General features: G+C 42.0%; 3 protein-coding genes across 6 annotated transcripts in view; all 3 read left to right on the top strand.

The window, feature by feature from the left end:
* The window catches only part of LOC146490346 (uncharacterized), a 52,927-nt gene that overhangs the window by 23,940 nt on the left and 7,656 nt on the right, over positions 1 to 21,331 (top strand). The gene's annotated exons all lie outside the window — the stretch shown is intronic.
* LOC146490339 (protein NLRC3-like) overlaps positions 5,296 to 21,331 on the top strand; it is a 265,325-nt gene continuing 249,289 nt past the window's right edge. The window contains exon 1 of the mRNA XM_085153301.1: positions 5,296 to 5,365. The gene's annotated coding sequence lies outside the window, so the exon portion shown is untranslated. The remainder of the gene's footprint in view (positions 5,366 to 21,331) is intronic.
* LOC146490347 (protein NLRC3-like) lies at positions 5,347 to 19,395 on the top strand. Of its 4 annotated transcripts, none has more exons than XM_085153298.1 (10): positions 5,347 to 5,365; positions 7,033 to 7,162; positions 7,399 to 7,500; positions 8,494 to 8,572; positions 8,735 to 8,921; positions 9,069 to 10,887; positions 13,601 to 13,774; positions 14,052 to 14,225; positions 17,398 to 17,444; positions 17,593 to 19,395. In XM_085153298.1, the coding sequence occupies exons 2-10, from the start codon at positions 7,044 to 7,046 to the stop codon at positions 18,141 to 18,143; spliced, it is 3,252 nt and encodes a 1,083-aa protein (XP_085009424.1). In that variant the 5' UTR covers positions 5,347 to 5,365; positions 7,033 to 7,043; the 3' UTR covers positions 18,144 to 19,395. The 4 variants fall into 4 exon arrangements, with proteins under 4 accessions (XP_085009424.1, XP_085009423.1, XP_085009425.1 ...); XM_085153297.1 differs by having other exon boundaries at positions 5,359 to 5,892; XM_085153299.1 differs by lacking the exons at positions 5,347 to 5,365; positions 7,399 to 7,500.

Genomic DNA, 21,331 nt, shown 5'->3' with positions numbered 1-21,331 from the left:
CAGTACGGCTTTTGACGGAACAGATCAAAAGCAATAGCATTAATGAATACTATTGAAGACATTTCATCAGCAACACATCATAAATATACTATAGGGGTATTCAATGATTTTAAAAAAAGCTTTTGACACTCTGCAACACTCCATCTTGATTTCTACGTTAAGTACTTATGGTGTGAGAGGAATAGTGTTGAACTGGTTAAGCAGCTATTTAGATAATAGGTTTCAGTATGTGCAGTGTTTAGGCATCTGATAGAATGAAAATAGAATGTGGGGTCCCTCAAGGTTCTGTTTTAGGACCAAAACGTTTTAATTTATATATAAATAACATTTGTGATGTGTCAAAAATGTTACATTTTTTTGTTTGCAGACGATACAAATTTTTATTGTTCCGGAGAAAACTTGAAAGAATTGGCTAAAATTATGGTTATTGAAATGAAAAAATTTAAAAAATGATTTGATGTAAATGAGTTATCGCTGAATTTGGAAAAAACAAAGTTTATGATATTTGAAAACCGTGTAAAGGAGGAAGAGATGGTATTATCTATAGAGGGAGTAATAATTGAAAGAGTGACAGAATTCTGTTTTCTGGGTGTATTAGTGGACAAGTTACCATGGAAACCTCATATTGAACATGTTAAAAAAAAGTTGGCTAAAAGTATTTATATCCTGGGTAATGTTAGATATATATTAGATTACAAGACACTGAGAATATTATATTTTTCATTGTTTCTACCCTATCTGAGTTATTGTGTTGAAGTATGGGGCAATACATATGTGACTAATATGAAACCATTATATTTATTACAGAAGAGAGCGATTCGAATTATGTATGTTAAATATAGAGAACACACTAATAGTTTGTTTATAAAATCGAAATTATTAAAACTAGAAGACAGTGAAATTACAGACATTAACTATTATGTTTAGGGCAAAAACTAAAATACTACCTCTTAAGTTACAAAGTTTATTTGTATTGTGTTCAGAAAATGGGGACGGCAGAAGGAAGTTTTATTTTAAGCACCGGTTTGCTCGAACCACACAAAGGCAAATGTGTCCAACAGTCACAGGCATAAGAAACTGGATCATCTTAAGCGTTGTGCAAATGTTTCTCAATTTAAAATCTGCTATAAGAATAAAATGATAAACCAATACGAAGAAGTTGAAAATAATAGAATTTAATTGTAGAAAAATGATCCTTTTAGTTTGAGATTTAGTGGTATTGCTCATTGTTGAGTATATTGTTCTGTTTGGTTTGGGGTTTTTTTGTTATGTGCAGAATATTGTCAGAGGGTAATTTTGGTTGCCTACTTGTATTATCACAGATATCACAGGCAGGTGTCAATAAGAATTTATTCTTCTTCCTTTTCATGCATGGAAACAGTGTTACTTTAATTGAAAGGAAGGTTGTGTATAGGAAATGAATTACTGCTGTACCATGTGTGAAACAAAAAATAAATAAATAAATTTAGTTTTCTAGCACCTCGCAGAGCGAGTGGGTCTTACTCCAGTCATCTCGAAGTGTCTTGAGAAACTGGTCACAACTCACACATTCGATCCTCAGTTCACAGGAAGAACAGTTCAGGATGCCATAGCCCTCCATACAACCGTAGCTCACTTAGAACAACAGGACAGTTACATCAGCCTTGTCTTTACTGATTTTAGCTCGGCTTTTAACACCATAATCCCTGCTAGACTGGTAATCAAATGACATGACCTCACGTTCCCTTCCTCAGTGACCGCCCACAGAGATTCAAAGTAGGGCCCCACCTGCTCTCAGCACTCAGCCTCAACACTGGCTCCCCTCAGGGATGTGTGCTGAGTCCCCTGCTGTACACTCTATACACTCATGACTGCACCCCCACCCACCCGTCCAACACTAATGTGAAGTTTGCGGACGACACACCAGTGATCGGGCTCATCACCGGGGAAAATGAGTCTGCAAACAGGGACGAAGTTGAAAATATGTCATCATGGTGCAGCTGAAATTGTCACGGTCGGACGGGCCTCCCCGGGCGATATGGATTTTTGTGTGTATTCTCTCCCTGTTTCTCCTCTCTCCCAGCCGCGGGGTTTGTTAACGCGAGTTCGCGCTTCCAGGGAGGGTGTGGCTTGGATGGCCTTCCACCCGGAAGCTCCTCCGCACAGCTGTGGCCTCACCTGCACTTGATCGCTCTGCCATCTGCTTCTAATCAGCCTCCATCTTAGAGCTGTGGTATTTTACGGTTTGTTCACACCGAATGCGATAGACGCGATCAAAATGCGCCAGACGCCCCTAACTTCACGCGTGCAAATTCGCACATCGACACGTGTCCAACACGAATTCATCGCGTGTCAAAATATGCAATTTTGATGCGCGTAAACCGGAAATGTGGGAGGAAGTTGTGCCAGACAGTATCTTTTCAGTCAGGTTTCAGAGTTCATCACAGCACAGAAACAGCTTTAGTGAAGGTTACAAATGATCTTCTTATGGCCTCTGACAGTGGACTCATCTCTGTGCTTGTCCTTCTTGACCTTAGTGCAGCATTCGATACTGTCGACCATAATATCCTGTTAGAGCGATTAGAACATGCTGTAGGTATTACAGGTACTGCACTGCAGTGGTTTGTATCATATCTATCTAATAGACTCCAATTTGTGCATGTAAATGGAGAGTCCTCTTCACACACTGAGGTTAATTATGGAGTTCCACAGGGTTCAGTGCTAGGACCAATTCTGTTTACATTATACATGCTTCCCCTAGGCAGCATCATTAGAAGACATAGCATACATTTTCACTGCTATGCAGATGACACCCAGCTCTATCTGTCCATGAAGCCAGATAACACACACCAATTAGTTAAACTGCAGGAATGTCTTAAAGACATAAAGACTTGGATGGCCACTAACTTTCTGCTTCTTAACTCAGATAAAACTGAGGTCATTGTACTCGGCGCTGAAAAGCTTAGAAATATGGTATCTAACCAGATTCTTACTCTGGATGGCATTACCTTGGCCTCCAGTAACACTGTGAGGAACCTTGGAGTCATTTTTGACCAGGATATGTCCTTCAACGCATATATTAAACACATATGTAAGACTGCGTTCTTCCATTTGCTCAACATCTCTAAAATTAGAAATATCCTGTCTCAGAGTGACGCTGAAAAACTAGTTCATGCATTTATTACTTCCAGGCTGGACGACTGCAATTCATTATTATCAGGATGTCCAAAAAACTCCCTGAAAAGCCTTCAGTTAATCCAAAATGCTGCAGCAAGAGTCCTGACAGGGACTAGAAAGAGAGAGCAGATTTCTCCTGTTTTGGCTTCCTGTTAAATCCAGAATTCAAAATCCTGCTCCTCACATACAAGGTCTTAAATAATCAGGCCCCATCTTATCTTAATGACCTTGTAGTACCATATCACCCTATTAGAGCACTTCGCTCTCGCTCTGCAGGCCTACTTGTTGTTCCTAGAGTATTTAAAAGTAGAATGGGAGGGAGAGCCTTCAGTTTTCAGGCCCCTCTTCTGTGGAACCAGCTTCCAGTTTGGATTCGGGAGACAGACACTATCTCTACTTTTAAGATTAGGCTTCAAACTTTCCTTTTTGCTAAAGCATATAGTTAGGGCTGGACCAGGTGACCCTGAATCCTCCCTTAGTTATGCTGCAATAGATGTAGGCTGCCGGGGGATTCCCATGATGCATTGAGTTTTTCCTTTCCAGTCACCTTTCTCACTCACTATGTATTAACAGACCTCTCTGTATTGAATCATATCTGTTATTAATCTCTGTCTCTCTTCCACAGCATGTCTTTATCCTGTCTTCCTTCTCTCACCCCAACCAATCACAGCAGATGGCCCCGCCCCTCCCTGAGCCTGGTTCTGCTGGAGGTTTCTTCCTGTTAAAAGGGAGTTTTTCCTTCCCACTGTCGCCAAAGTGCTGCTCATAGGGGGTCATATGATTGTTGGGTTTTTCTCTGTATCTATGAAGCGCCTTGAGGCGACTTTTGTTGTGATTTGGCGCTATATAAATAAAATTGAATTGAATTGAATTCTGTACATATGACAATAAACGCTTTGAATCTTGAATCTTTGAATCTTGAATCTGTTCACATTTGTATGTTTCAGCTCTGTCCTTCAGTCACAACCTGGTGCATCTTCATCTTAACTTCCTGCTTCTATTGTGGTTAAAGCTCATGAATCCTCTGGAAATCAAACACTGATGGTGTTATTGGAGCTGAGTGCAGTTTGATGGCTTTATTATCCACACTGTGACACATGGCAGCTGTCAGAGCAGAACACATGAAGTCAGCAGGTGTGTTTAAATTCAGTTTAAATTCAGGGACATGGAGCCCTTGTTGATCCTCTACCTAATCACACGAGCCACGGTGTGAGAACGGGAGTGGGCGTTAAGGCGTCCATGTCCCTCTTTGGTGACACTCCCATAGGGCTTAAAATCTGGGACTCTCCACCATTTGACCTTCGAATTGAATAAGCTTCTCGGATGAGAGGTTAAACGTCTTCAAGCAACTTAAAGAAGTCCAGACGCTTTTCTTTCCAAGCTCCTTAGACAACATTTTTCATTAGAACAACTTCCAGCTTCTTTTGCTCGGCTACAGTTTGGATGGATTTGCATTTAAAGATGCAACGAGAAAAAATGGTTAGGGTCAGGAGGTCAAAGGTCAGAGCTCCTGTGGGTCTGAGGGCGGCCTCACATTGGAGAAGGATGAAGGAGTCTGACCTGAGCCAGTGTTTGACATGAACACATCAGCACTGCTGTCAGTGAGCCTAACGACAGCCGTTAGCATCATTTCAGTGTTTCAGTCATTTAAAAACACTTCCTGTCACTGTGGTGGTTACAGTGACATCATGCAGTTTGTGCTCTGACCTCCAGAGGGCGACAAATCAGCACAGACAGAGAGCTCCATTCAAACTTTGCTGCCATCAGTAATAATTCTTCAAATATAATCATCAGCATTTGAGCAGTTATGATATCAGGGACAATCTAGACATGTGTGACAATACTGAACATGTCACATGACACACCTTAAACATCATGTGATCCACTCTCAGTCTGCACTTTCATTCATGACTTAAACAGTTTGAAATGAACTTTGAAGAAACATCAGTTAAGCGTTGAAATATTTAAACGCTGCAGGAAGACTGACAAAGTGATGACACGTTTGTGTTTCAAACAGGAAAACCAGCAGAAATAAATCACAGCCTGCCAGAGGTTTGGAGTTTCCGAGGTGCACCTGAACGCAGCACACAGTGTAAAATGCTCCTGATTGTCCTCAAACGTCTCTTTGGGTGTTTCCTTCCTGCTCAAAGTTTACTTTCACTTCTCGAACTTCGTGCAGTGGAGCTTGTTGGTGGTGTGTGAAGAAACTGTAAGTTTGCTTTGTTTCCTCCTTTAACAGTTTGTCTTTAGGAACTTTACTGTTTGTTCAGCTCATGTTTGATTTCTTCACACAACAAACTGTGTGTGTTTGTATTTCCGGTCTCTCCATTAAAGTCAGTGTGTAATGTTTCCTGGCTAACATCAGCTGTGTGCAGCTTAGTTCCAGCACAAATCTGCCGCTCCATAGTTCACGGTAACGGACTCACAGCTGGACCAACGAGGCCGAGTGTGTCCGCCACTCTGAGCTACGTTCGTGTTTGTGTACTTGTAGTTTGTACTTTGTGAGTTCACTCAGAGCCCACAGAGGACGCAGCGTACGTGATGACGTCACAGCCCTTTACCTCCTTTACTGTCACTGTGATTAATATTTACACACCACACGAGACACCAGACAGCATGCTAACACTAAACTAACGCTAAGCTAGCCAAGAACCCAGAGTGACGTTAAAGCTGAGTAAACACTGACCCCAGACCAGCACCGTGATAAAGTGAGCTGCTGCTGCTGAACCTGAACAGGTAACAAAGTGATGAGCAGTCAGGCTGCAGGTTTCTACCTGTTCATGTTTCTACAGTAGAATCACTTTGAAGTGTCTTTGTGCTGTTTCATCTTTGATTTGTGTTCATAAACACTCAGAGAAAGATCACGTGACCTCATCAGGATCTGTGTTGGTGTGTGGGGCTGTACCTCAGCTTTAGATTATGGTGATTATGAGACAGTGTTTCAGCTCATTTTACACAGTAACATCAAAGTAATGTTATGAGGAGTAATGAAGTAACGTACTCCATTACTTTTAATAATTGTTCTGTGCAATATGTGTAATAATAACTTTTTTGAGTAATGACCAACACTGATCACAACAAAGAGGAAATGCCTCCAACATGCACAAACATTTGACCCACAACATGCAGTTAATGTGCACAAATGTCTTTGATATGCTGCTCAATGATGGTGGTGACTGTCAAAGCAGAGCTACTGAGAATCAATAAGTAATATCAATGATGGAATCAGGATCACTCAATTCTTATCATCCCTGTCAGTATCATACATGTGCTGTATAATGTGATAAATGTAGAGGTGCTGGCTGTTCTCTCACTCTGCTGTTTAGCTGTAAAGGACGCCTCCCTGCCTTTGTCTCCTTCATGACCTTTAATCGTCTCTTCTAACATGCAGAGATCTGTATGATCTGTTTCATAGAGTCTAACCAGCCTGTACAGGTAACAACAACAGTCACTGCATCACTGACACACAAAGTCATCTCTGTCAATAACAACATTCATACATGGAATAAAAACACATCAGTGGATCATTGCTGGAGCTGATGTTTGTGCTCCTGGTGAAAAGACTCAGTTTCCTCCTTGAAATAACAGGATCAATAGCTGGTCAGCGACATGATTTCTTTCCCTCTCAGGTTTAAATATCTGTGACTCTCCACTGTTTGGTTTTAAAACTGAAGAAGCTTCTCAGATGAAACGTCTTCAAGAAACTCGAAGTCTCTCTTTTCTTTCCAAGCTCCTTAGATCACATGACCTGGATGACTGAACCTACAGACATATTGACCTGGTTTGTAGGTCACATGACAGGTCAGAGGTCAGCAACTGTAATTCAGTTACTCCTGTTAATGTGAACTCACTGAGTGTTTGTGGTTTACCTCTCAGACTGACTGAAGATGATGATGGAGGAAGAGGAGGACAGAGCAGAGTCTGCAGGGTCCAGCTGTCCGTCTGTGAGGAGTGACCGGTCCAAAGGTCATAATCCAGACTTCAGTGGTGAACCTGGACCAACGAGGTCAGAGAGCTGAAGAAATAATTCTGCACTGACATTATAATCAGTGTTGATTCTGGTTGATTGTCTGACTGTGTTTGTGAGCTGAGAGGAAATGAATTTGTAACAAAAATCAGTTTTGTCCAGTTTTCCTGTAAAAAGCTGAACTCTAATCTAAGAGGACTGTTACTGACAGGAAACAGCTGCATTATCTGCAGTCTGTGTGATCACAGCTGCTTCAATCATGTTTGTGTCTGCAGAGGTCAGAGGTCACAGTCTGCAGGGTCCAGCTGTCCGTCTGTGAGGAGTGACCGGTCCAAAGATCTACCTCCAGTCTTCAGTGCCAAACCTGGACCAACGAGGTCAGAGAGCTGTGATGACTCCTTTACATGTTTGTGTTTCCTGGATAAATATGACCTGAAACATCCTCAGATTGTTACAAAGATTCATTAAAAAGAAAACAATGAAAGAGAAAAGATCCAAATGTTAGACTTGGTCATTTGCTGTTTGAGGACAGTGATGCTCATATCTGTGGGGAAAGTGTGACCTGAGTGGGTTCATGTTTGTCTTTAAAGAACAGAGCTGCTCTGATTCTCTTTGTGTCTGATCTGTTAAACAGTCTGAGAGGTCACACAGAGACCCAGCAGCTAAAGCCTGGATCATACTGGCTGCTGTTAATGAGACTCCATCAGGACAACACTGAACCACAGTGGTGTGGATGTAGTGGATAAATCCCACCATACTGATGCTCAGATTTAATCACAGGGAACAAAACCAGATGTTACCTTCAGATTGTGACCTTTGGAGTGGAGGATGCAGATTTCAATAGAGAATAAATGTTGTTGTTTTTCAGCTGTGAAGAAAGAATCTAATTTTCTGAACTTAAGAATTTATGATGCTGGAAAAAACATGGAGACTATAACACAACATTTCCACTGTATTCATAGAATGAATGTAAAACTGTCAGACATTCATTAAATATGCAAAATGTCTACAGAAACATCAGAGGGTCAGACGTGAAGCACTCAGTGATTTTGATAAAATCATCAGTTATTGATCTGTACAACACTGATCTAACACGTTAGTAAAGCTGGTGTTCTGGTGGTGGAGGGAGACCTCGGATCATGTTCTGGTTTTGGAGCAGTGATCTGCTGATGGTTCAGTTTAATGAGCTTCTTCAAAATCATCCCTGACATCACCACTGAAAGGACGTCCATAAACTTAGTAAAAATGACCCATATTTTCACAATCTGAGAGTTTAAAACTTGACAAAGTTGATTCAGATGAAGTTATTTGAGCAGAAACTCCTGGATCTTTATCCTGTGTTGATCTATTCCTTCATGGTTCCTCCACAGAGTGGACCAGCAGAGCTCAGAGGTTCCCAGTGGTCAGTCTGCCCAGCAGCATCAAACACAGCTGGACTCCATATTTATGGTCTGTACATGTACAACAACTACTGTTACATCTGTTCTGTTCACAGTCGTCTCCATGCTGCTCTTTGTAGACCAGTGGATTGTCAGTGTGTCCAACATGGATCTGATGTTTGGCTCCATGATTTCAGTCTGATTGGCTCATTCATAAAGTATTCTGTTCCAGCTGCTGGAGGACAACATCATCACTTTTGTGAAGAACGAGCTGAAGAAGATCCAGAAGGTTCTGAGTCCAGATTACCCAGAATGCTTAGAGAGTCAGAGGAGCAGCAGCAGAGAGGCCTTTGTGAAGATCACAGTGGACTTCCTGAGGAGAATGAAGCAGGAGGAGCTGGCTGACCGTCTGCAGAGACGTAAGACGATTTATCTAAAGATTTAAGCTGCTGGATAAATGAAGATTTTCCAAGATGGAAGCAACATGGTTTAAAGATTCATTCTTTTTGGAATTAAGTCTTTATTTCCACTTTCAAATTATGTTTTTCATATTTCTTCTCATTCAGAACTTCAAGCTGCTGTTTGTCACCGTAACCTTAAATCTGCTCTGAAGAAGAAGTTCCAGTGTGTGTTTGAGGGCATCGCTAAAGCAGGAAACCCAACCCTCCTGAATCAGATCTACACAGAGCTCTACATCACAGAGGGAGGGACTGCAGAGGTCAATGATGAACATGAGGTCAGACAGATTGAAACAGCATCCAGGAAACCAGACAGACCAGAAACAACAATCAGACAAGAAGACATCTTTAAAGCCTCACCTGGAAGAGATGAACCAATCAGAACAGTGCTGACAAAGGGAGTGGCTGGCATTGGGAAAACAGTCTTAACACAGAAATACACCCTGGACTGGGCTGAAGACAAAGCCAACCAGGACATCCAGTTCATATTTCCATTCACTTTCAGAGAGCTGAATGTGCTGAAAGAGGAAAAGTTCAGCTTGGTGGGACTTGTTCATCACTTCTTTACTGAAACCAAAGAAGCAGGAATCTGCAGCTTTGAAGACTTCCAGGTTGTGTTCATCTTTGATGGTCTGGATGAGTGTCGACTTCCTCTGGACTTCCACAAAACTACAATCCTGACTGACCCTAGAAAGTCCACCTCAGTGGATGTGCTGCTGATAAACCTCATCAGGGGGAAACTGCTTCCCTCTGCTCACCTCTGGATAACCACACGACCTGCAGCAGCCAATCAGATCCCTCCTGACTGTGTTGGCATGGTGACAGAGGTCAGAGGGTTCACTGACCCACAGAAGGAGGAGTACTTCAGGAAGAGATTCAGAGATGAGGAGCAGGCCAGCAGGATCATCTCCCACATCAAGACATCACGAAGCCTCCACATCATGTGCCACATCCCAGTCTTCTGCTGGATCACTGCTACAGTTCTGGAGGATGTGCTGGAAACCAGAGAGGGAGGACAGCTGCCCAAGACCCTGACTGAGATGTACATCCACTTCCTGGTGGTTCAGGCCAAAGTGAAGAAGGTCAAGTATGATGGAGGAGCTGAGACAGATCCACACTGGAGTCCAGAGAGCAGGAAGATGATGGAGTCTCTGGGAAAACTGGCTTTTGATCAGCTGCAGAAAGGAAACCTGATCTTCTATGAATCAGACCTGACAGAGTGTGGCATCGATATCAGAGCAGCCTCAGTGTACTCAGGAGTGTTCACACAGATCTTTAAAGAGGAGAGAGGACTGTACCAGGACAAGGTGTTCTGCTTCATCCATCTGAGTGTTCAGGAGTTTCTGGCTGCTCTTCATGTCCATCTGACCTTCATCAACTCTGGACTCAATCTGCTGGAACAACAACAAACAAGAGGCTCTTGGTGGCCTTTCCAGTTTATGCTGTGGTTTAAACCATTTCCAGAGAAAATAAATCTTTACCAGAGTGCTGTGAAGAAGGCCTTACAGAGTCCAAATGGACACCTTGACTTGTTCCTCCGCTTCCTCCTGGGTCTTTCAATGGAGACCAATCAGACTCTCCTACGAGGTCTGCTGACACAGACAGGAAGTAGCTCACTGACCAATCAGGAAACAGTCCAGTACATCAAGGAGAAGCTCAGTGAGAATCTGTCTGCAGAGAAAAGCATCAATCTGTTTCACTGTCTGAATGAACTGAATGATCGTTCTCTAGTGGAGGAGATCCAACAGTCCCTGAGATCAGGAAGTCTCTCCACAGATAAACTGTCTCCTGCTCAGTGCTCAGCTCTGGTCTTCATCTTATTGTCATCAGAAAAAGATCTGGATGTGTTTGACCTGAAGAAATACTCTGCTTCAGAGGAGGCTCTTCTGAGGCTGCTGCCAGTGGTCAAAGCCTCCAACAAAGCTCTGTAAGTAAATCTGTGATCATGTTTATTTTTAAAATGTTGATTAAAAGTGGTCACAGATTTCTTCCATGACAGATCCATGTCCTAAAACTATGAGCCTACGTAGTTGTATAGTATAAAAGAAAAAAGGAGAACTTTTGACCACAATATTGTAACTTGAATGAACTTTTGATACAGCCTTCAAACACTTAAGGAGCTTAAAATGTTTTGATCTATGAACCCACATTAAACACTCTAGTTAAACTCTAAAAACAGAACATTAAAATCTGTATGTCTGCAAATGTATGTGCATTGATGTGATCATGCGTGGAGATCTGAGGTTGGTTGGTAGGATGGACCCATGTGCAGAATCACATGTGTGCTAATATTTCTTTGTTTGGATTTTTGAGAATTTGGTTCTTTTGTCGTTTCTTTCGGTATGTAGCCTCAGGCTGGTTCACCTGAATCAGGGGTGTGGTGTGTTGATTGTTATTTATTGATATATATTATTTCTATTCTAGAATTTATTAAAATATTAACATTTTAGTAATTTGGGGTATTTTTTTGTTTATTATTAACAGGAACACAGTTGAAAGTAACTGCATTGTTGGGATTGTCTAAATGATTAGTAGGAACTACTTCTTCCACCTGTCACAGTAATGTGTGAAATACAGCTGTAAAAATACTTCACAGCTGACGTGTGCTCGTTCACTCAGGTGATGATCTTAAGCGAGTCATGTGTGAAGATATTTCAGCTCCACAAACTGCCAAGATGCTAGTTGTGAGAATTGTGGCAGGGGTGAAAACCTCTTCCAACACAAATAAAAGTAAATCTTAACACAGAGTAGTGCTGCAGGCAGGTACTATCCCTGTATAGAGGGAGGAAATATGTAACTGGCAGTGTTGTGTAGCACGGTTGCTAAACTTTGTAAAGTAACTTAAATCCAGGTTCCGGAGTTTTCTGTCTATGTTTAAATGATGGGAATTCACTGCATCTTTAAAACTACAAATCCCATTTGTTCAAATTGTAGAGCATTTAAAGTTGACTATAGACTAGCTATTTTAAAAATATCCAGTGTACTGGGAGTAAAACAGCAGCTGTTGGCTTTAAGCAACAAAAATACAATTCAAAATATTTAATATAGGAAAGAGAGAGAAAATAACACCATCCATCCATCCATTTTCTTCCGCTTATCCAGGGCCAGGTCATAGGGGCAGCAGCCCAAGCAGAGAAGCCCAGACCTGCCTCTCCCCAGCCACCTCCTCCAGCTTGTCCGGGGGAACACCAAGGCGTTCCCAGGCCAGCCGAGAGATATAATCTCTCCAGCGTGTCCTGGGTCTGCCCTGGGGGCTCCTCCCGATGGGACATGCCCAGAACACCTTGCCCTGGAGGCATCCTTGTCAGATGCCCAAACCACCTCAACTGACTCCTTTCAATGGCCTTTCTGGATGGCTGAACTCCTCACCCTATCTCTAAGGGAGAGGCCAGCCACCCTTCGGAGGAAGCCCATTTCCGCCGCTTGTATCCATGATCTCGTTCTTTCGGTCACTACCCACAGCTCGCCACCATAGGTGAGGGTAGGGACATAGATCGATGGGTGAATTGAGAGCTTCGCTTTTACGCTCAGCTCTCTCTTCACCACGATGGATCGGTACATGGTCCGCATCACTGCAGCCACAGCACCAATCTACCTATTGTTCTCCCGCCTCCTTCTCCCATCGCTCGCGAACAAGACCCCGAGATACTTAAACTCCTCCACTTGGTGCAGGAACTTGTCCCTGACCCAGAGTGGGCACTCCACCCTAAGGACCATGGCCTCAGATTTGGAGGTGCTGATCCTCATTCCCGCTGCCTCACACTTGGCTGCAAACCGTTCCATCACCCGATGAAGCCAACAGAACCACATCATCTGCGAAAAGCAGAGATGAGATTCTGAGACCCCCCCCCAGCTGAAAGCCTTCCGCCACTTGGCTACGCCTAGAAATTCTGTCCATAGAAATTATGAACAGAATCAGTGACAAAGGGCAGCCCTGGTGGAGCCCATCACCCACCGGACTTATTACTATCCAACTTATTGCCGGCTATGCCAACCAAGCTCTTGCAATGGTTGTAAAAGGATCGAATGGCCCGTAGCAATGGCCATGAAATGTTTCTCAGTTTTATTATTTTCAGTCACATCTGTTTTTGATTATTAATTGAATATTTTAAAATTCAGGCTTTTTATGTTATACAAAACATCATATTTACTTATGATGTCTTCTATTGATTCTGAAGGAATAGTTTTCATCAGTATCGCAGATACCAGCCTGAATTTTTCTTTGTATTGGATCAGAAAGGAAATCAGTGGCATCACACATCACTTACAGCAACTTCAGTACCACTTCATTTTAATAAACTGGGGGGAGGTGCACCAAGATTCAGTATGAGATAAAGAATTATTTTTAACTTTAAGGTTGGAGAAATCTGTTGTTGGAAATTGGAAGAACAGGTCATCTTAAAAATCACTGCATTGTAGTTTTATTCAGGCCCCTTCAATCTGTGATCGCTGTTGCTTTGCATTGTAAATGCTACTATTGCAAAGGTCACAAATATTAGTGTATGTGTGTGTTATTGGGTAATAAACCAAAAGAACAGAATCTACCAGCACCTCACTGATTTCTGCTTAAAAACAACAAAAAAATCAATAAAGCTCTGCTTTGTTTTGTTGATCTTGTCTCCCTTCCTTCTTGATTTCAGACTGAGTGGTTGTAACCTGTCAGACAGAAGCTGTGAAGCTCTGTCCTCAGTCCTGAGCTCCCAATCCTCCCGTCTGACAGAGCTGGATCTGGGTAACAACAACCTGCAGGATCCAGGCGTGAAGCTTCTGTCTGCTGGGATGAAGAGTCAATACTGCAAACTGGAAACGCTGAGGTCAGATCAAGCAATATCGATTTTTTTTTTCATCCAATTAACATCATTTAATCAATTTCATTTGGAAAAAATTAACAGTGTTTATGTTTGTTTTTTTTTTAATGAATCCATCCAAGTCACAGTAAACTGCCACATTTGACTTTTGTAACATGAGGCAATAAGGATTCCAGCATGTCCTGAAACAGAGTTGAAATATTGTAAATGTAGTAGCTCCTCATGGCACCATGAATATACTTTAACACAAGTGTTTCATGTCTTCTTGTCATCATTTTTTCAGACTGAGTGGCTGTAACCTGTCAGACAGAAGCTGTGAAACACTGTCCTCAGTGCTGAGCTCCCAGTCCTCTAGTCTGACAGAGTTGGATCTGGGTAACAACAACCTGCAGGATTCAGGACTGAAGCTTCTATTTTCTGCAGTGGAAAGTCCAAAGTGTACACTTGGAATTCTCAGGTCAGGATTCAGTCTTTTCTGATGATGATTTAAAACCTGAGTCAGGTCGATAAATGGCTTCCTCATTTGCAACAGACATGATTTGTCAAATCACCTTATATCTAACCCAAAGGTCCTGTGTTTTACTACAAAATCAAAGTAGTAAAACATCTTAATATGTATCTAAGAGAACATATATGTTCAAGTTTCAGTGTGTACCCTCCTGGTTGGAGCTCCAGCAGCCTGTATCAGTGAATGTGACTTTAAATGAAATTGCTGCCCCTTTCAGGAAGAGGTCTGAGTGACAAACAAAAAAGCAAATATGAGCACTGCATGTGTATGAGACGACACAGATACAGACCTGAATGAGACACTAACTCTCTGAGAGATAACTTTTATTATTAAATACACTTCATTTCTCATCTGTGTAGAGAATGTAGAGTTTGACATGCTAATCTTACAAAATGCAAAATCACACTGAGTCACAAAGAAATTGTTTTGGAGTATTTATGGTTCAGCTGATGAAATTGTTCAAACAAACCAGTAATTTACACAGAAACAGCACAAGTGAAACTTTTTCGGGGGACTTACCACTAAGCTTGTCCTGGTACACCTGTAGACCCCAGCTTCTATGGACCGTGTGCTTAAGTTCTGTGCTGCTCTGATTTATTGCCCATGCTGTCTTTCAGTTCAGCTTTGTTGAGCCTCTGGTAGGATTTTTGAATGTCAGACACTTTTTTTACATGACCTGTGTAAAAACAAATCAGTAAACACATTAAGCTGAAGTAAGATGCACAATTTGAAAAATGGGGCACAAAAAATGTTGCTGCTTTCTGGAAAGTGTGTCTAAGAAGACCCAATGGAGAAAGTGAAGAGAAAAATCAAAGATTAAGAAGAAGAAAATGGCAGAGGCAGTTTCTTTTGGATTGCCTGCAGATGGGGCAAGACTCTAGAAGCAGGGATGATTGGAGAAAATGTAAAGAGGCCATATGATAAACCAGGAGATGAATACTCTGGTATTCAGGGGATAGAGGGAGTGAGAGGTAGAGATTCCAGTAAATGATTTCAAGGATGAATTTCAGAGAATCAGAGCTAAGAAACCAAAGCAAGTGGGGAACTAAAAACATGTGGACAGACTCATAATTAGGCCAAAGACACATTAAAGGAATTATTACAAGTTTAGAAACAGGGATGGATATGAAGGAGCTTAGCATGAATTTGCATTGAGGAAAAAATAGCAACGAGCATCAGAGGTGAGGAAACAGTTAGGAAAACTAAAAGGATGTACTGGCAGGAATACTGCAGTACTTTAGGAAGAACTACACCAATTCAGAATGTGTGGAGTACAGTTAAGAACATGAATGCAGACAGGAAACAACAGCAGTGTTCGTAAAGTAAATTCAAACTCCTTCATTAAATGCAGCTGGTTGAGTTGAAAACAATGGAGAATGATTCTGTTAAGTTGTTTATTCTCTATAGAAATGGAGCAGAAGGAGTACATGCAGAGCTGGACGTGGGCTGTATATACATGCGTGTATCTGTGCTGTCTGTGAGCAGAGAAAACAAAGCGCTTTTGATTCTCCCACAATGAGTGAAATATAAATGTAGTTTACATAACACCTATTAAACAGTTGAAATAATAATGATGCTGTTAGCTTCAACAACAACTCCTCTCGACACACATTAACAGGCCATGCAATAAACTAATAACCACAAAGGTCCTGACAGGTAATAAACCTGTTATTACTTACAGTGGCTTCATAAACGCACTGATGGAAATGTCCAGTGTATCATAAGCCAGCCAGTCCTGTTGCTGCAATTAACGTCTTCACCAGAAAGTGTCACCATCAGGCTTCAACAGCAGTTTCCAGTATTAATAGTATTAATGAGCTACAGGTAGTATGGATGGGAAAATGTAGAGATGCTGGGCAAACAATTTGATCAAATCCACAGTGGGAATAATTGAACTAATGACGGCAGATGTGAGAGAATAAAAATAAATCATATTGAAATGTTAAATCAGGAAGATCCTGGAGAGGAGGATAGCTCTAATGTTCAGTTTGTAATGTTTGAATTCAAAGCAGCTCTTAAATGCATAAAAATGACTTCACCTGGGAAGGATCAGGTGTGCTACATCATGATGAAGCAGTTAGAGGATGCTCTGCTGCTCTTCTATAATAGAATATATCAGGAAGCTGGAAAGAACTGTGAAACCAGGGAAAAACCCCACTAAGACCACAGGTTATAGGCCTACAGCTCTAACATCTCATGTGGGAAAGTCATGGAAAGAATGACAGTGGACAGACTGATGTATGTGACGCAAAGAAGGCAGCTGTTTGCACCTTCTCAGCAGGGGGAGGAACACCATGGACCCAGCAGTCAGAGTCAGAGATAAGGAAAGCTCAGTGCATTAGGAGATGAGGTGTGGTTCGTATTAGCCAACTTAAATGATGGAAATGAACGAGCTGTTCCTGGTTAATATTCTGTGTTTGCTAACAGTGTTACAGACCCAGGCCTAATCTGTCATCTGTTAACATGTCCAATATCTCCTCATTTATTGGTGGATAATCCACTAACATGTTTTAATGCACAAGTTCATGTGATTTCTGTGTGCTGATAACATCCAGTCTGTTCTGTGTGGAAATAAAATAACTCAATGAAACCAGACGAGGTCATTTCTGGAGACGTTGTGGTGGGATTGTTGCTCCTGCTGGACTCGGTCTGTGGCTCGCTGCTGCTGATAAAAAGTTGGAGGTAAACAGGTCGGCTAAAAAAGCTGAAGGGAGATGGCTCATAAACAAGTGACCGCCACTTTATTAGGTCACAGGTGTACTGTACCTGAGACAGTGGCCACTGTGTACCTAATAAAGTGTCAGCCATGTTAAATGTGTTTCCAAGAGGAGAAAACCAGCTGGCAGCAAAGGCAGGGAGGTGTCCTTTCAACCTAAACAGAAGAGGAATATAAAGATAATGAAGGTCACAGTTTGAATCAGTCGTATTTCATTCAATGCAGTGATGAACTGATCTGGGATCAGTCCAATCATCAGCAGTTTGATCCACGTATGGATTGAAGTGTATCTGTGAAAATGTTGGACTGTTCCTTTGTCAGTGTGTAACAGTGTGTGTATGAGAGCCATGTAATGTCCATGTGTGCATGCTGACTGTGCTGCTCTGACCCCCCTCCTCCTTTCAGGGTGGAGCCTGCTGGAGTCCGATGGTTGAGACCAGGTCTGAGGAAGTGTAAGTGTGTTTTTAATGGGATTCATGAAAACAAAGCAGCACACATTCAACCATCTTCATCATGTCAGGAGTCATCATCAAAGTGTCAATCAATGAACAGATGATGGATCAATAACTGCAGCTGGATTGTGTTTGTTCTCTCCATCAGATTCCTGTCAACTCACAATCGACACAAACACAGTGAACACAAAGCTCCAACTGTCTGACAACAACAGGAAGGTGACACATGTGGAGGAGGTTCAGTCATATCCTGATCATCCAGACAGATTTGATGATTGGCCTCAGCTGCTGTGTAGAAATGGTCTGACTGGTCGCTGTTACTGGGAGGTCGAGTGGAGAGGAAGAGTTTTTATATCAGTGAGTTACAGAAGCATCAGAAAGAAAGGAGACAGTGATGACTGTGTGTTTGGATGGAATGATCAGTCCTGGAGTCTGTACTGCTCTGATGATGGTCCTCAGTTTGTCAGGCACAATAAAAGATCAACATCCATCTCCTCCTCCTCCTCCTCCTCCTCCTCCTCCTCCTCTGTCTCTAACAGAGCAGCAGTGTATGTGGACTGTCCTGCTGGCACTCTGTCCTTCTACAGAGTCTCCTCTGACACTCTGATCCACCTCCACACCTTCAACACCACATTCACTCAAACTCTTTATCCTGGGTTTATGTTCTGGTCTCCTGGTTCCTCAGTGTCCCTGTGCTGAGTGGGGTGTAAAGAGTGTCTCCTGTTACAGAAACACTCTGACTGTTGAACAGATAGTTCAGTCTGTACATGTCTGTCTCTTTCACTCACAAACACGTTTTCAGATTCATGGATTCAATCAGTTGATGTTTGAAACTCTTCTAAATGATTCCTTGTAAACTTCTTCCTCTTCAGTCACAAGCAAACAGGAAGTGATGTCACATGTGTTCCTGTCCACACAGCAGAATGAGTCTATTGCTGACAGTGATGTACAAACAGAGTGAGCATTTCTGAGGCCCAAAATAAACTGAGTAGTTCACTGAATGAACAATGGACTGTGAGCTCAGTTCCTTCATCATTAGTATGGATTATATATGTATATGTATTATATTAGTATCATATATATCAGGTGCTGCTGCTGCTGGTTTCAGTCATTGTGCAAATGTGCTGTTTGTAAGGTTGTAAAGCTGCAGTCAGCTGAGACTGAAGAAGTCACCTGATCAGTGAGCAAACGTTTCTGAAAACGTCCAGATGAACAGAATCAACCTTTTGGGATCAGCCAGCAATGCAGCATCATTGTTGTTCAGGTTCAGAGGTTTGCAGGAATGAACTGATGACCAGAAACAGCTGCAAAGTCCAATAAAATACCAGCTGGAGTTCAGCTGCATTTGAAGAAGGCAAAGAAAAGTAAGGATGGCAAAGGGCGATGTTTTCTTCCAAAGAACTGAAAACATGGTGGACGCCTCATTAGAAGAATAATCTGGACATTTGTGAGGAACTCTAACCAAGAAAGCAACACAAGAAAGCAACGTCAGACAGATCCAACAGACAGTTTCCATGACTGGAAGTGTTGAGTGTAAAAATGCTACATTGCATTATTGCATCCTCTCACCACAGGAGGTGCTGTTGGCACCACTGATTGCTGATCAGCTGTTCTCTGATGATCTGATTGATACTGTGAATAACGGGACTCACTGAACTCTGTGACACAGTGAAGATTACAGAGTTTAACTTCAACATCTGACTGACGTCACACAGACAGAAGGATGAACCAGTGAGGCACAGAACACAGTTACTGGAGATACTGGATCAGCTCCATGTGAACCTCTGATGGAGAAGCTGCTGAGCCAGAGAAACATCAGGACATGACAGGCAGCTGCACTTATCTAACAACATGTAGCAGAGCTGATCTATGTTAGAGGATCTATCACAGCAGCTGAAGCCAAAGTCCAACACTGGATAGCAGCTGAGCCTGTGCTGAGTGTAGTGTTACAGGAAAAGGGCAGAAACACTGACACTGGTAGCTCACAGTGATGCTGACTGGGGCACAGAGCTGAATGATGCAGCATCAGGACACTGTTTCAGTCTGACTGACAGAGAAACCTGTAGCTGTATCTACATGTGAGGCAGAGGCTACACAAGCAGCTTTCTATGTTTCACAGTGACTGAGATCTTCAGTGGGGGTGGACATGCTCCTGTACAGACCTCTGAGGAGAACCAAGGTGCAGTCAAAGAGTCCAGTCTGTCCTCACAGATGTGAACATGTGGTTTCATCAGGTCTGCTGTCAGCTAGCAGGTTCACATCAGAATCACTGTTCCTGAAAAACACAGTCTGTGTGACATCATCAGTCAGCTGATCGTCCCAGATCTGAATGGTTTCTGTCTCTACTGAGGAAGTCAGAGAATATCACTGAGGTGTGGATCAGGTCTGAGTGAGCTGTGGAGGGACAGCTTTAAACAGTCCACAGGTCTCACGTCCTGCTCAGTCTGGTAGCAGATACCTCGTATTGTTCCAGATGTGCTGACATCACCAGCAGCAGCAGCACAGCTGTGTGATACGATGAATCTCAGTTATTGATCCAACACACAGTAAATACACAGATCAGGATTTCTGAGAGTAATCATTATGATTTTTACTCAATGATCATCTCTCATATGGACTATTGTTTGACATCCTGGTCACTTGCTTGTCCAACAACACCTAAAACTATTGAAAACATTTATAAAAGAAGTTCAAAACTACTCGACAAAAAGCCGACTTCCCACCACCACTGTCATGTGTTTAAAAAACATAAATTACTGAACTTCAATAACTTAGTGAAACTTAAAAGAGTGTGTTACACTCCCTTGCTCCACCACCACTAAAGCAGTTCATTTGGCATAAAGAAAGCTCAGACAGGACCACTCGAGCTACAATCCGAGGAGACTTGTTTATAGCCCACAGACGGACAGCATTTGGGCAGAACGTCCTCTCTGTTAAGGGTGGCCATCTGTGGAACAGTCTTCCTCCATTAGAGAATGCTCGACATTCAATTTGTTTAAGGCAAAGGTTAAAAACTGGTTATGGACAAATCAAGTGTGTGATCATGTATGAGTTGTATAGTTTTGATGTTTTATTTGGGAACAGAATGGTGTGTATGTGTAAGTTTGGTGATGGAGTTTTTATTATGAATGAATGATGAATTTTTATGAATTATTATGTCTATCTTTTTATGTTTAAGGACAACAGATGGAAATTAGCCTTTGGCTATAATCTGGCATGTTTACATTCATGTAATTTTTTTTTACATTTATGTTCATTAACATGCACTGTCCTAAATAAATAAAATTAAATTAAATTAAATTAAATTAAATGAGTCTGAACACATGATCACTGAATGTTAGTCTCCACAATAATAAGCTAACACAACCAAACACAGCTTTCAGCTCTTATTTTGAAACTGGCTTATTTAGAGAGCTGTGATGTGAGCGTGCCTGGCTCTGAGGCACTTGGGTCAGCCTCTGTTGTTTAGAAGTGTTGCAGACTGTGAATGACACAGACCTGTCAGTTTTCATGTTTGTCTGTAACACAGCTCAGGGGCTCCATGCTGAACACATCCATCCAGTGTTATTGATCCAGTACTAATACCAGCATTGGGATCAATACTACAATACACAATCACATGTGTCCATGTATTTGACCAGCTTTATTAATCAACTTATTTACTGCATCTGAGTCCAGCTTCATTTAAATGATCAACCCATGGAAATGACATCAGTCCTACAGAAGCACTTAATGTTAACAGGAAGTCATTGATTAAGGTGGAATAACACAGAGACACAACCACTCACAGTTAACCTGACCCCACTAACTGCATGTGTTTGGACTGTGGGAGGAAGCCGGAGTACCGGAGAGGACGCACACAAACACGGGAGAACATGAAGTTCAGC

This window comes from Neolamprologus multifasciatus, unplaced genomic scaffold (assembly GCF_963576455.1).
Source record: "Neolamprologus multifasciatus unplaced genomic scaffold, fNeoMul1.2 scaffold_5, whole genome shotgun sequence".
Lineage (NCBI taxonomy): Eukaryota > Metazoa > Chordata > Actinopteri > Cichliformes > Cichlidae > Neolamprologus > Neolamprologus multifasciatus.
This window is presented reverse-complemented; position numbering and strand designations above follow the sequence as displayed.

Bases quoted from the DNA above. Each gene is read 5' to 3' on its own strand.
- LOC146490347 (XM_085153298.1), top strand. From the start codon at position 7,044: ATGATGATGGAGGAAGAGGAGGACAGAGCAGAGTCTGCAGGGTCCAGC. The intron at 7,163-7,398 runs GTCAGAGAGCTG...TTGTGTCTGCAG, and splicing joins GGTGAACCTGGACCAACGAG to AGGTCAGAGGTCACAGTCTG. The intron at 7,501-8,493 runs GTCAGAGAGCTG...GTTCCTCCACAG, and splicing joins GCCAAACCTGGACCAACGAG to AGTGGACCAGCAGAGCTCAG.